This window comes from Nomascus leucogenys, chromosome 21 (genome assembly GCF_006542625.1).
Source record: "Nomascus leucogenys isolate Asia chromosome 21, Asia_NLE_v1, whole genome shotgun sequence".
In the NCBI taxonomy this organism is placed as follows: Eukaryota; Metazoa; Chordata; class Mammalia; order Primates; family Hylobatidae; genus Nomascus; species Nomascus leucogenys.
Window position 1 is genome coordinate 46209411 of NC_044401.1, and position 15142 is coordinate 46224552.

The 15142-nt window shown below is 39.8% G+C and overlaps 1 protein-coding gene across 1 annotated transcript in view; it reads right to left on the reverse strand.

The window, feature by feature from the left end:
- Positions 1-15142, reverse strand: part of OSBPL11 (oxysterol binding protein like 11) — a 70871-nt gene that overhangs the window by 27592 nt on the left and 28137 nt on the right. Inside the window, exons 6-8 of the mRNA XM_003275556.4 lie at positions 12131-12332; positions 8351-8496; positions 4738-4878 (exon numbers count right to left, since the gene is read on the reverse strand). Coding sequence (XP_003275604.1) covers positions 4738-4878; positions 8351-8496; positions 12131-12332 — 489 coding nt within the window. The remainder of the gene's footprint in view (positions 1-4737; positions 4879-8350; positions 8497-12130; positions 12333-15142) is intronic.

Consider the following 15142-nt stretch of genomic DNA (forward strand, 5'->3'; position numbering starts at 1 on the left):
TGACTTCAGTCTTTTCATTAGAACCCTGTAGCATGGAGATATTATCTCTCTTTTTTTTTTTTTAGAGATAGAGTCTCGCCCTGTCACCCAGGCTGGAGTGCAGTGGCGTCATCTCAGCTCACTGCAACCTCCACCTCCCAGGTTCAAGTGATTCTTGTGCCTCAGCCTCCTGAGTGGCTGGGATTACAGGCATGTGCCACCATGCCTGGCTAATTTTTGTACTTTTAGTAGAGGGGATTTCGCCATGTTGGCCAGGCTGGTTTCGAACTCCTGGCCTCAAGTGATCTGCCTGCTTTGGCCTCCCAAAGTGCTGGGATTACAGGCGTGAGCCACCGCACCTGGCCACATGTAACAAATTCTACCTAAACCAGCAATGAAACATGAGGGAAACACAGACATTTCAAACACACATTTTCACATTTGCTTCTTACAAATCTTTCTGAGAAATAATGGAGGATAAATTCCAACGAAATGAGAGGCAACCAAGAAAGAAGAAATGGATACAGTAAACAGACTTAGCCAAAGAGAAAGCTAAAGGAAATCCTGGTCCAGATTAGAGTGATGTGACTCAACTGACAGACATACTGAAGACTGTCATCCACACGCTTCATGCTGCCATTGTATCATCTTTTCAAACCTGAGGATAAAATAACCTAGTGAAACTGATCCCAAGGGTATCTGTATTTGGCTTGTGTTGACTATCTGCTGGTGAAGTTCTTACTCCCCTCTCCATGTTCTGCTGTCTGGATTGGCTGAAGATGCTCATTTCCCCGACAGAAGCCTTCTGACTTCAATCTATTCCTGAGAGTTGGAGGTAGGTCACAGTTTGCTTTGAAACTGAAAATACTGAGCAGCTCACTCCCCCAGTCCACATTCCTCCTGTAGCTGACTCACACCAAATGCTCTAGGATGTATATTTTACAGGACTCACAACTTTGCCTTATAATTTCACAAGAAAGGGCTCTGCTAAACTTTCTCAATAACTTATAAAAAGCTAAAGCCAGAGACTCAAATGTTGAACTTGTCTTTTTCTGGGAGCTGCTTTCTACAAATGGTAACACAGTCCTTTCCTTATGCTAAGCTTATGTTAGCTATTCATTTTTTCCTAAACATCATTATGGAGTATAAAAAAGCAGTAAAACTATAGCAAAAAGTAGAGGGATAATTAACACACAAATCAAGTAAATTGTTTTATGGAGGAAAAAGTAGAGGACTATAAATTAGAGGGGAACTCAGAGATTCCAAGTTCAGGCAATGTTCTATAACTTAATGTCAGAGGTAGATACGTGGGTATTCATTTTATCTTTTTTCTTTGAATGTTTATATGTATTCCATTCAGTCTTCTGTGTGTTTAACACATTTCATACACACAAAAATTAACTGAAAAAAGGAAGTAAAACAAAATTGTATATAAACTATGACAATGTGAAGAAAGATAAAAGAGAGAGCTCTATTATGTTAGGGTAGTGAAACGATAGATTTTCTTTGGTTTTCTAAAATTTTCTGTGTTTATACTTATTTCATAATATTATTTAAAAAGAAACAAAATGAACAGTAGGAAAATGCATATTACTTATTCACAACATGAAGGCTAGGACCATGGTTATCTTATTTGTTCCTGTCCCAAGACCTAGCACAGTGTCTGGAATATAACAAGGGCCCAGTAAATATTTGTTAATTAAGTGTTATTGTTAGATAAGAGGTAGCTGTGACTGCAGTTTAGTCACCAGGCTCTTTATTTTTATTTATTTGTTTATTTTTTGAGACAGAATCTAGCTCTGTTGCCCAGGCTAGAGTGCAGTGGCACAACCTCAGCTTACTGTAACCTCTGCCTCCTGGGCTCAAGCGGTTCTCCTGCCTCAACCTCCCAAGCAGCTGAGATTACAGGTGTGCACTTCCACGCTTGGCTAATTTCTTTGTTTTTAGTAGAGATGGGGTTTCACCATGTTGGCCAGGCTGGTCTCCGACTCCTGACTTCAAGTGATCCACCTGCCTCAGCTTCCCAAAGTGTTGGAATTACAGGCGTGAGCCATGGCATCCAGCCACCAGGCTCTTTAATATGGCCTGAAAAGTATCATTCCATTAAATGTTGTATAGATGTTCTTAATTTGTGGTTGGTTAATATTAACGTAATATATGTGTAACACATACAACTTTTTTTTTTGAGACAGGGTCTCGCTCCGTTGACCAGGCTGGCTGGCAGTGGCACAATCTTGGCTCACTGCAACCTCCACTTCCCAGGTTCAAGCAATTCTTGTATCTCAGCCACATGGTAGCTGGGATTGCAGTCGTGCACCACCATGCCTGGCTAATTTTTGTATTTTTTGGTACAGACAGGGTTTCACCATGTTGGCTAGGCTGGTCTCGAACTCTTGGGCTCATGTAATCTACCTGCCTTGGCCTCCTAAAGTGCTGAGATTATTGGCATGAGCCACCACACCCAGCCACATACAACTTTTTAATCAACAAGGTACAAATGTGGAGAAAGTATAGTATATGCAGTTATTCATGCCATGAGAGAACTTCTACCATGTGGATTACTATCATGCACACTTTTTTCAAATGCTCTTATGCCTCATAAACCTCAATGCTGTTCTTGTGCCTTATAAATGCAAATCTACTCAGGGACTGCAAACACCATGCTAACTAATACCAAACAACCCCTTCAGAAGACTATTCATTTTTAACCAATTTCACAACTATGAGGTCTTTTCTGAACCATTAATATGAAAATATTTCTAGAACAGAAATGATTCCCAGTTGAAATACTGAAGCTATATAAATAATGAAAGCTTTATGGGCTTCTTTATTAATTCCTAAAATGTCTGCTTCTTATGATTTCTATTTAAGTTATATTTTCAGATGAACAGTTCGTTGGAAACAATGTTTTAAATCTACCTTCAATGGCATCAAAAAAATCTCCAATTGACATCTACCTCCTAAAGTCAATTTTGAAATTCGATACTAATGCAAAATTGTTTCATCAGTAATTCAGAGTAAATAATCCTACAGTAATAAATATTTGACATATATAGGTTTTGAACTTGATTGGCTTTTTAAATTAATGTCATGGATTAATTGTTAAGACAAATTAAGGCACACTAGTTAAACTGGGAACAGAGAAAACTGGCCTAAAATTAGAAACTATAGATTAGTGCTTCTAAAACTTTAATGTATATATGAATCATCAGGGATCTTATTAAAATGCAGATTCTGGTCCACTAAGTCTGAGACTGGGGCCTGAGATTCTGCATCCCTAACAAGTTTCCAGGTGATGGTGATGCTACTGGTCTTCAGATCACACTTAAGGAAGCAAAGCTTTTGGCCAGGAATCTGCAAACTGTAGTCTTTGGGTTAAATCTGGCCTCCTGTTTTAGTAAATGAAGTTTTGTTGGAATACAGCCATGCCCAATCCAGTATATTGTCTATGGCTGCTTTTATACTACAAAGGCAGAGTTGAATAGCTACAACAGAGATCTATGTCCACATAGCTGCAAATATTTACTGTCTGGCCCTTTACAGAAAAAGTCTGCAGACTCCTGTTATAGATAATACCCCAAATGTATGATCCGCATGTGGGAAGTAAGTGAAGTGTCAATGCCTTTCACAGTTTTGTAGGATTACATAATTTTCTCTACAGTTTCCAGTATAGTATACCAATGGACTCCTTTAATTTTGTTCTGAAACTCAAGGACAATTGGTATTTCTTGCCAGACAACTTCCTGCTACACAAGAAAGCCAGAAAGCCTTTTTTTTTTTTTAGTGATGGAGTCTCACTCTGTTGCCCAGACTGGAGCACAGTGGCACAATCTCAGCTCACTGCAACCTCCACCACCCAGGATCAAGTGATCCTCCCACCTCAGCTTCCCAAGTTGCTGGACTACAGGCCACCATGCCCGGCTAATTTTTGTGTTTTTAGTAGAGACGGGGTTTCACCACATTGGCCAGGCTGGTCCCAAACTCCTGACCTCAAGTGATCCACCCACCTCGGCCATCTCCTGAGACGGGGTTTTGCCATGTTGGCCAGGCTGGTCTTGAACTCCTGACCTAAAGTGATCTGCCTGCTTCAGCCTCCTGAGTTGGGGTTTCACCACGTTGGTCTTGAACTTCTGACCTCAAGTGATCCACTTGTTTCGGCCTCCTGAGATGGGTTTCACCTCGACCTCCCGAGGAGAGTGGATCATTTGAGATCAAGAGTTCAAGGCCAGCTTGATTACAGGCATGAGCCACTGTGCCTGGCCAAGAAAGCCATTTTTTATGAAAATAAAAAATGCTGATCAGGAGACTAAAAAAATAATAATAAAAAATAAAAATCACAAAAAATAAAAAGACCAGCCAGGTGCGGTGGCTCATGCCTGTAATCCCAGCTCTTTGGGAGGCTGAGGTGGGAGGATCACGAGGTCAGGAGCTCAAGACCCACCTGGCCAACATGGTGAAACCCCATCTCTACCAAAAATACAAAAAATTAGCTGGGTGTGGTGGTGGGCGCCTGTAATCCCAGCTACCCAGGAGGCTGAGGCAAGAGAATCACTTGAACCCAGGAAGTGGAGGTTGCAGTGAGCCGAGATCGCACCATTGCACTCCAGCCTGGGCAACAAGAGCAAAATTCCGTCTCAAAAAAAAATTTAAATTTAAATTTAAAAAGTAAATAAATAAATAAAAAGTCCTGACATAAACATGAACAATTACTGGTACAGCCCTTAACCATCTCCATAGCCAGCTTATGCCATTACTTACTCTCGTTAAGTCCATGCCCAGCTTAAGCTGTGACAAGAGATGTAGGATGACACTGCGTTGTTCTTCTACAGCTCCCAGGTCATCCTCTTTGCTGTCACATGTATCTTCTATCTCATCATCTGCATTTATTTCTTCAGGCTCCTTGATGGAAAACAAAGCAAAAGTCTAGTATTTTAACTACCTATTCGTATCCATTGAGGACAAAAGAACAAATATCAGACTTGAAGACATTTGTATTTGACCTAAGTGAATCTGAGTAAGGGCAAAAATCTTTCAGAAATACAACTTTTTGGCCATGGTATAAATTTCCTTCAGAGAGCCCCATTATTGTTGATATTGAACATATTGCAGTTTTGCCACATATATCACATAGGAACTATTTTTCTTTTTGGGGGGGAAAACAGAATTTTTCAAAAGGAGTGAAGAATGTCTCCTCCAGCCTCCAGAGTTGCTAGGATTACAGGTGTGCACCACTGCATCCAGCTCACTTCTGTATTGTTAGTAGAGATGGAGTTTCACCATGTTGGCCAGGATGGTCTCAAGCTCCTGATCTCGAGTGATCCACCCGCCTTGGCCTTTCAAAGTGCTGGGATTACAGGCGCCCACCACCATGCCCAGTCCCTTAATTGCTTTTTTCTTTTTGAAACAGGGTCTTGCTCTGTTGCCTGGGCTGGAGTGCAGTGGTGTTAGCTCCACCTCCTGGGTTCAAGCGATTCTCCTGCCTCACCCTCTCAAGTAACTGGGATTACAGGCACACTCCACCACACCTGGCTACTTTTTGTATTTTTAGTAGAGATGAGGTTTTGCCATGTTGGCCAAGCTGGTCTCAAATTCCTGACCTCAAGTGATCCACCTGCCTTGGCCTCCCAAAGTGCTGGGATTATAGGCATAAGCCACCACACCCGGCCCCTTAATTGTTTTTTATACACATTTATAATCACATAACCTCCTCTCATGTAAAATTTACATGTTTATAATTATACTAAACCTTTTTTCTCAAAAGACTCTTTCTTCCTAATTTTCCTTTGTGAATGACAATACAATTTTATCTAACCATTCAGGCTCAAAAACTTGGGACCTGACTTGATCCAACCCTACATCCAGTGAGTCACAAATCCAATTGATTTTTCATTTGAAATGCACATAATCTATTCATTTGCCTTCATGTCTACTTCCATATCCTTCAATCAATTCACATTTTATTCCAACGCGTATCATGTACCTATCTTCTTTTTTTTTTTTTTTTTTTTGAGACGGAGTCTCGCTCTGTCACCCAGGCTGGAGTGCAGTGGCGCAATCTCGGCTCACTGTAAGCTCAGCCTCCCGGGTTCACGCCATTCTCCTGCCTCAGCGTCTCCGAGTAGCTGGGACTACAGGCGCCCGCCACCACGTCCAGCTAATTTTTTGTATTTTTTTAGTGGAGACGGTGTTTCACCGTGGTCTCGATCTCCTGACCTCGTGATCCACCCGCCTCGGCCTCCCAAAGTGCTGGGATTACAAGCGTAAGCCACCGTGCCCGGCCCGTACCTATCTTCTTAAACATAGTACATTCTTCCCCATGATCATGACGCTATTGTCATTAAGATTAAACCCTTCTGCATTATTTTTATGTTATTTGGAGGCACAATTTACACTGCACTCTATGGAGCAGTGCTCCTAGAAGTTTCATTCCACAGAGTACAACATGAATAGTGCCATTCAGAGTTGTAAAATCCAAAAATACTGTGATCATTTTCCATAAGCCAGGTGTTCTACTAAATTCATTTTATCCTCATAAAGATCTTACAAGGTAGTATTATCCCTACCTTACCGATGAGGAAGTTGAAGCTAAGAGTGGTTAATTAATTGGTCCACATGTTAGTGAATGGCATATCCTGGGTTCAAAATTACCAGGCAAGCTTTCTCTTCAATAAACACACATGCCTTAGGATCCTTGCTAGTGTCAGTCCTTCATCTTGAGATTCCCATTCTCTTCCTCCTCCCTTCAAATCCTGTCTCCTTTCAAAGCCCAATTCCAATCCCACTTTCTCCCCAAAGCATTCCTCATGTACCCGACTCAATGTCTTCTTCCTTTCTCTGAATGCCCCTATCCCAATAGCCTACATGGTATCAATTAAGAAAAAAAGTATATTGCTTTATATTATCATCTCATCATTTTAGTGTGTATGTTGTGACTCCAAGCAGATTATAAGCCTCTTCAGTGAAAAACCTGTATCTTCTAATTTTTGCCTATCCTTTAATTCTTAGCATTGTACTTGCCACATACTAAGCTTAATAAATGCTTACTAACTGCTGATTCTACAAATGAGCTAGTCAAACAGCTATGGAGAAAAAAGCATTTTATACATTATTGTTTTTTCTTCTCCCCTGCCAACCATTGCCTGCAATGCCTGCCTTATCAAGCCAAAACTTTTGCCAACTTTGGAAGTCCCTATGCCATACATTTCTTTTAAGAAGTAATTTACGAATATATAAAGTAACATAAACTATGCATTACTTTTGACTCAGTAATGCTACTTGGTAATATAACTTAAAGAGATAACCTAAAAAAATATATAGAAGGCCGGGTGCGGTGGCTCACACCTGTAATCCCAGCACTTTGGGAGGCTGAGGCGGGCAGATCACCCGAGGTCCAGAGTTCGAGACCAGCCTGACCAACATGGAGAAACCCCATCTCTACTAAAAATACAAAATTAGCAGGGCGTGGTGGCACATGCCTGTAATCCCAGCTACTAGGGAGGTTGAGACAGGAGAATCACTTGAACCCTGGAGGTGGAGGTTGCGGTGAGCTGAGATCTTGCCATTGCACTCCAGCCTGGGCAATAAGAGCGAAACTCCGTCTCAAAAAAAAAAAAGAAGGAGAAAAAGTTGGAAACAAGATAATAAAGTGTTATTTATAATTTTAAAAAAACCCTCCAAACAATCTAGATATTCAACAATAGGGACATTAACTCAATAGACTATTTCAACCTTTAATTATACAGACCAGTACAACATAGGAAAATGCTTATCAAGTAAAAATAGCTTAAAATAACAGATGTGAACACAAAAGGCAAAAAAATCAATATGATTTCTTACAGTGGTAGATTATGAATAGAATAAAACACTCTTCAGCTTCTAAGAAATGTGAAATAATAGTTTATAAAAATATAAACCCTAAGATTATGTGCTATTTTAAGTAGGGTAATACTTGAAACAACCGGCTTGGTAAAGTGCTTACTATGAAAAAGACTTAACTTTTAAGATTATAAACAATAATAAATAATGTTAAGATAATGGGTTAAGAAACATAAGAGATAAACATTGTGCAAATCTCATTAGATAAGTTGTTTTCTAGAAAAAGAAAAACATAAATTTCAATTTTTAAAATATATTTTTATCAAGCAAAAGTAAACTAAAAGTTAAAAGGGCATATAACTTAACCTGGAAAATTCAACAAGTTTAATATAAGAGACCTCTTCAAAAACAATGCAGTTCGAAATGTTTTAGAATCTTCAAGAGTGTTGCTCAGGTGTTAAGTTGATGTGCATGCCCTGACAATGAAAAGAAAACTCACCCTTTGTCAGTGATACCTAATTTTTCACATCAAAACCATATTTTTATATTACCTTACCCTTGCTAATAGTCCAGATTCTGCAACAGGCTGCTCTTCTGGGACTGCCACCGGCTTACTTTGCTCAGTTGCAAAGGGCTGGTCAGCTCCATTTTTATAGTGGTTTGATAAAGATATCTTTGGTTCTAACCACTCGATTGTCGTTCCTGATGGAGTAAGAGAAAACTTTCGCTGAAACTTGCTCATAATCCAGAAAGTTCGGCAGATGTGGATTTTAACAATTTTGTTTTGAGCCTACAAGCCTAAAAGCAATTAAACCTGTTAGGAGACCCTGCAATACAGCCACTTATATCTCATTAGCATGAGCACCATGATTGGGTATTTTATAACACAGCAACTTGCAACTTGATATCAGATACTATTTAAAAGAAATCAACCCTGAATAGGACTGAATTTACTTCTTGGACAAGTCTGTGAATCACGAAGTATATTCCCAACCTAACAGTTGATTTGCTGTCTTTGTCCCTCTACTGATTAAAAAGTATGCAATTAGGCTTTAGAGAGGCACAGCTACAGGAGGAGTCTAGGACTGTGAAACAGTAAGATTTGTTTCAATTTGGGATTGAGTCTTACTCTCAGCAACAATTGTCTAACCAATCAAAATAATCCCCTGGGTCTAATTTAAGAATTGCAAATACATGTCCTTTTTTGAAATCATTTTTTAAAAGCCCCATACAACTTAAAGACTCTTCTACTGAATAAATAATAACTGACCCAGTGAAGACAGTGGTCACATTTGGAGACCTGTCATCTTCTCGGTTAATGATTCAAATGTCTCTTGTTACCCTCAACTAGCTTAACAAAGTGAATTCTATGCCTAATCAATAATGGAAAATGTTCCATTTGATTTCAGCGGCTGATCTAGGTTTCACAGAAGCTTGGTTATAGAGTGCTATAATAAGGGATGCTCAGACTACTGCAGCAGAAATGTAGGAGTAGGAAATGTATTGTCTTTTTTTTTTTTTTTTTTTTTTGAGACAGAGTCTCGCTCTATTGCCCATGCTGGAGTGCAGTGGTGTGATCTCAGCTCACTGCAACCTCCACCTCCCAGGTTTAAGTGATTCTCCTGCCTCAGCCTCCCGGGTAGCTGGGACTACAGGTGCTCACCACCATGCTTGGCTAATTTTTGTATTTTTAGTAGAGACGGAGTTTCACCATGTTGGCCAGGCTGGTCTTGAACTCCTGACCTCAGGCAATCTGCCTGCCTTGGCATCCCAAAGTGCTGAGATTACAGGCATGAGCCACCATGCTCTGCCACAAATGAAATTTAGTATTTAATTAATCAAGTATTTATTGAGCATCTAATATCTAGGACTGTGTTACTTGACATACTTTTAAAAAATTAAGTAAGCCTGGGCAACACAGACAGACTCCATCTCTACAAAAACTAAAAGGAATTAGCCAGCCATGGTGGCATGTGCCTGTAGTCCTAGCTACTCGGGGGGCTAAAGCAGGAGAATAGCATGAGCCTGGGAGGTTGAGCTGCAGTGAGCCATGATGGCGCCACTGCACTCCGTCCTGGGCAACAGAGTGAGAAAAATTAAAAAATAAAAAATATATAATATACTGTCTTAAAAATAAGCAAATAATTAACTAGTATAAACTGGAAACAAAACTGTTTCATTTGACTGAGAATTATGATTACCAACACTAGAATTAACCCAAATTTCATAGCTAAGCCTAACTCATCCAATGTTCAACACAGGGATATAGTTAAGTAAACCAAAATACATTTGTCTCCTCAAAGGAATATAAATACTAAGCAAATTTATCAATAGCATATGATTGGAAAACATTTTTGATATAAAGTGAAAAAAGATACAAACATATTTTCCAACAACAGGGCAAAAGAAACAAAAACTAAGAAGAAAAAAGAGAAAACCTGGGATGGGGAGTATACTAATGTATCAATAGTGATGGTTTCTGGTTAGTAGGACAATGCATATTTCTTGTTTCTTCTTTTGACTCTACAGTATTTTCTATAAGGAGTATGTTGCTTTGTAAGAAGAGAGAATTTACATTGAACCACTTACAATTCCTACAAGTCATGAATTCACGTTCACAACTCACAATTTAGACTCTTCTAAATCACTTTGGAATGCCCCTTCCTCTATCTCTCACTCCTAAACTATGAATGCCCTTTCCTCTACCTCTCACTCCTAAACTAATCGGTCTTTGCAGCTTCTCTGTGCCTTTCTCAGAACTGTTTCTACCAGCCATTCAGCTATTCTCCCAGTTTGTTCCTTTTGGTAGTAGCACCATATGCATTATCTTTTTTTTTGCTTCAGCCATTCAGCTATTCTTCCACAGTTTGTTCCTTTTGGTAGTAGCGCCCTATACATTATTATTATTATTTTTGAGATGGAGTCTCATTCTTGTCACCCAGGCTGGAGCGCAGTGGCATGATCTCGGCTCACTACACCCTCCGCCTCCCGGGTTCAAGCGATTCTCCTGCCTCAGCTTCCCGAGTAGCTGGGATTACAGGCGCCTGCCACCACGCCCAGCTAATTTTTGTACTTTTAGTAGAGACGGGGTTTCACCATGTTGGCCAGGCTGCTCTCGAACTCCCAACCTTAGGTGATCTGCCTGCCTTGGCTGCCCAAAGTGCTGAGATTACAGGTGTGAGCCACTGCGCCTGGCCCCTACACATTATTTTATACTTACTATTTACATATTTCTTCCCTAAGTGGACTATGAATTTTTTAAGAGGAACATACATAACTGATTGGCCTCTCTCAATATTGCCCTAACCTACCATCTACAATTGCCATTAAAAACAGTTTGCTGGTCGGAATTGTTGAATTTAGGCACACGCGAGGATGAGGTCCATCCTATATCCATCTGACTAAGGAAAACTGTCTCCTGAGCAGAGACTCTACCTTCCTAAAATACCTTTCTTTTATAAGTAAGGTGAATTAGTTAAATAAGAGAACAATGAGATGTAAGGTATTAAGTTACTATCATCACTAGCATTATTAAGTTATTGCTCATACAATGTGATGAGCAACTTATTTATAGAAAGACTCATTTTTTGTAGTCCCGTGCAATAACATTTCCCTAGCACAATTAATTTCAACAAATAGGTGTTCTCAAATAGTGGACATATACATATGTGTGTATATCTATATATCTATATATCTATATATATAGATATATAGATATATATATGTCCTTATACACTTTTTTTTTAATGGGGTCTTATTCTGTCACCCAGGCTGGAGTGTGGTGGTGGGGTCATAGCTTACTGCAGCCTTGGACTCCTGGGCTCCAGGGATCCTCCTGCCTCAGCCTCCCAAGTAGCTGAGATTACAGGCATGAGCCACCTTGCCTAGCTACACATTATTTTTCAAACTGAAAAGTGACTGATAGACTTTTATATACTTGAAAATAATGACAGTGGACTAAGCCAAAACTCAAAAAATAATGTCAAGGTTTCTACTTTGGTCAACTGGAAGAACAGATGGACAGTGATGCCACCAATTTTAACAGAAATATAGGAAATACACATTTTGAGTTCAGTTTTTGACATGTTGCGCTTGAGGTATCTTCAGGAATGTTCAGTGACATTAGACATCAGTCCTAAAATCATTTTAGATTCAAAAAAATGATTCAATCATTAAGAATTTGTATAACATCAGCATGATAATTAAAAACCAACAGGCTCTGGTTTTCTTTTCCTTTTTTTATATTAAGATTTTCTGAAATTAGAATTACAACAAATGCAGTCCTTTCCATGTGTTGGCCTTCATTGTGAAGCCCTACCTTTAATCGACAACTTACCTGAAGGCAATGAGCCCTTCTGATGTGATGCATGCTGTAACTGGAGAATATGAAAGCAGTCATTTAAGCAGTTCATAGTTGCCATGGAAGTAGCTTTGAGCATTAAGAGATCCTGGTCCAAGGAACTAAGATGGCCAGAAGTAGGAAGGCATTCAATTCGTCTAATTAAGTCTCTTTGTTGTCCTTCAGCATGAGACATCATCTAAGGAAAAAACAGTTCTGTGGGTCCTACTCATGATTTCTGTAAAACATGTATACATACAGTTGCCATTTTAATTACCAGATTCAGCTTCTGAGCCATTTTTAAAGACCTACTAGGCCAGGCATGGTGGCTCACACCTGTAATCCTGGCATTTTGGGAGGCTGAGGTGGGAAGATAACTTGAGCCCAGGAGTTCAAGACCGGCCTAGGCAACATAGCAGACCCCATCTCTACACAAAATTTTAAAAATTAGTTAGGCATGGTGGCACATGCCTGTAGTCCCAGCTACTTGGGAGGCTCAAGTGGGAGGATCACTTGAGCCCAGGAGGTTGAGGCTGCAGTGAGCCATGATCACACCACTGAACTACAGCCTGGGCGAAAGAGTAAAACCCCTTCTAAAAAAAAAAAAAAAGACATATTAGGCCATATTAGGCTTTTTAAAAGTTTGGCTATTTTCATTTAACGAACATTTAATGGTGCTTATCAATTGGGCAAAAGATTGTTATCTAAGGCAGCTCCAATTTTTCTTTGGAAGCAACAAAACTTAAAAGACCTGGCACTTTTTATTAGGAGTAATCCCAGCACTTTGGGAGGCCGAGGCGGGCAGATCATGAGGTCAGGAGATCGAGACCATCCTGGCTAACACGGTGAAACCCTGTCTCTACCAAAAATACAAAAAATTAGCCGGGCATGGTGGCAGGCGCTTGTAGTCTCACCTACTTGGGAGGCTGCGGCAGGAGAATGGCGTGAACCTGGGAGATGGAGCTTGCAGTGAGCCAAGATCGTGCCACTGCATTCCAGCCTGGGCGATAGAGTGAGACTATGTCTCAAAAAGAAAAAAAAAAGGAGTATTAAGCCATCGAGTTATCAGAAAGATTCTAGAAGATCCTTAACAGGAGAATCAAATACTTCATTCCAAAGTTAAATTAAGTTCCAGTCTGGGCTCTCAACTACTTACTTCTTATATCTTTGGTCAGGCTCAATTTGAACCTACTATGAGTACATAATGGCTTTCCTGCTTCGTCTTTCCTAACCAAACTTTCTGGTTCTGTTATGCTGATTTTGGACCAAGTACTGGATGCAAGCTTTTCAGTTTAAAAGATTTTAATACACTCTGCTTTTATTAGGAGCATTGCCCAGCTTTCCTAACAGAACCCATTGAGGGTAACAATGATTGATGAGCAAGCCAATTTTTTAGAGGGAAACTGAATTTATGATGCTTAAGACTTTCAGTTGTGAGCAGAAGGGTCTCTAATGGACCATCCTTTGGACACTAGTTTAATTCACGAAACTCTATATAGTGGACAGACTCTTTTAGCTTTCAGAGGCTCTGTTCCAGGTGACTTTTTTTTTTCTTTTTTTGAGATAGGGTCTCACTCTGTTGCCTAGGCTGGAATGCAGTGGTGCAATCATGGCTCACTGCAGCCTTGACTTCCCAGGCTCTGAGGCTCTCACCTCAGCCTCCCAGGTAGCTGGAAATACAGGTGTGTGCCACCATGCCTGGCTAATTTTTTGTATATTTTTTTAGTAGAGACAGAGTTTTGCCATGATGCCCAAGCTGGTCTCAAACTCCTGGGCTCAAGCGATCCACCCACTGTGGCCTCCCAAAGTGCTGGGATTACAAGTGTGAGCCAATGCACCCAGCCCAGGTGATTTCTAATACGGCTCATTGGGGGAAAGTGAAAGAGTGTACAAAATGATCCTACTAAGCAAATCAGTGTCATATATGGAATAGTCCCTGAAAACATGTACCATAGTTAAGGATCAAACATTTACCCATCCCAGAAAAAAAGGTTTCATAAGAGGATGAACTGAATGTAGGTATGATGGTATCTATTAATATATACACATTTATACATGCATATATAGTGTGCTTTGTGTGTGTATAAATGTTTTTGTATACAAATTTAGGAACCAACTCCCACTAATCCAAACTTATGAACAGGTAGAACTGCTCTGAAATACAGTGTGGCAATATCTTCTAGACATAAGTAAATATAATTTATGATCCAACAATTACACTCTTAGCTACCTAACCAAGAGATATATACATGCATATGTTCAGCAACTCATGTCCATCAACACCAGAATGGATAAAAAAATATTACAGCATAAGCATACAGTGAATATTATATAGCAATGAAAAGGAACAGTTACACTCAACATCCTAAGTAAATCTCAAACACATACAGTGAACTGAAAAGCAGCCATACCCGAAGGGGTACATACTATATGATTCCAGTTTTAGAAGTATCAAAAATAGGCAAAATAAATCTACGGTGTTAGAAGTCAGGACAGTGAGGAAGGGTATTGTGATGAGGGGCACAGAACTGGCCCTAGGGTGCTCATAACATTTAACTTCTTGATCCAGGTGGTGGTTATGCAGAAATTACAAGAGGCACACTTATAATTTGTGTACTTTTCTACAGTATGTTATAAGCCAATAAAAGTTTAACAAAGGAAAAAGAATCTTAAGACATTCACAGCATAATCAGAAGTCACAATATAAAAACACTTGAAAGAGAAAATAGTATGCTTCTTTGTGTAGAAAGCCCAAAAGAGCCACCTGCTAGTATTAGTGTTAGAAGTGGTCTAAGAAAGTAATGTTCTTTGCTAGAAAAAAAAAAAAAAATTGTATCTTTGGGAGGCCAGGGTGGAAGGGTCACTTGAGGCCAGGAGTTCAAGACCATCCTGGGGAACATAGCAAGACCCCATCTCTAGCAAAAAAAAAAAAAAAAAAAAAAAGTAAAAATAAGCTGTGTGTGGTGGTGTGTGCCTGTAATCCCAGCTACTTGGGAGGCTGAGGTGGGA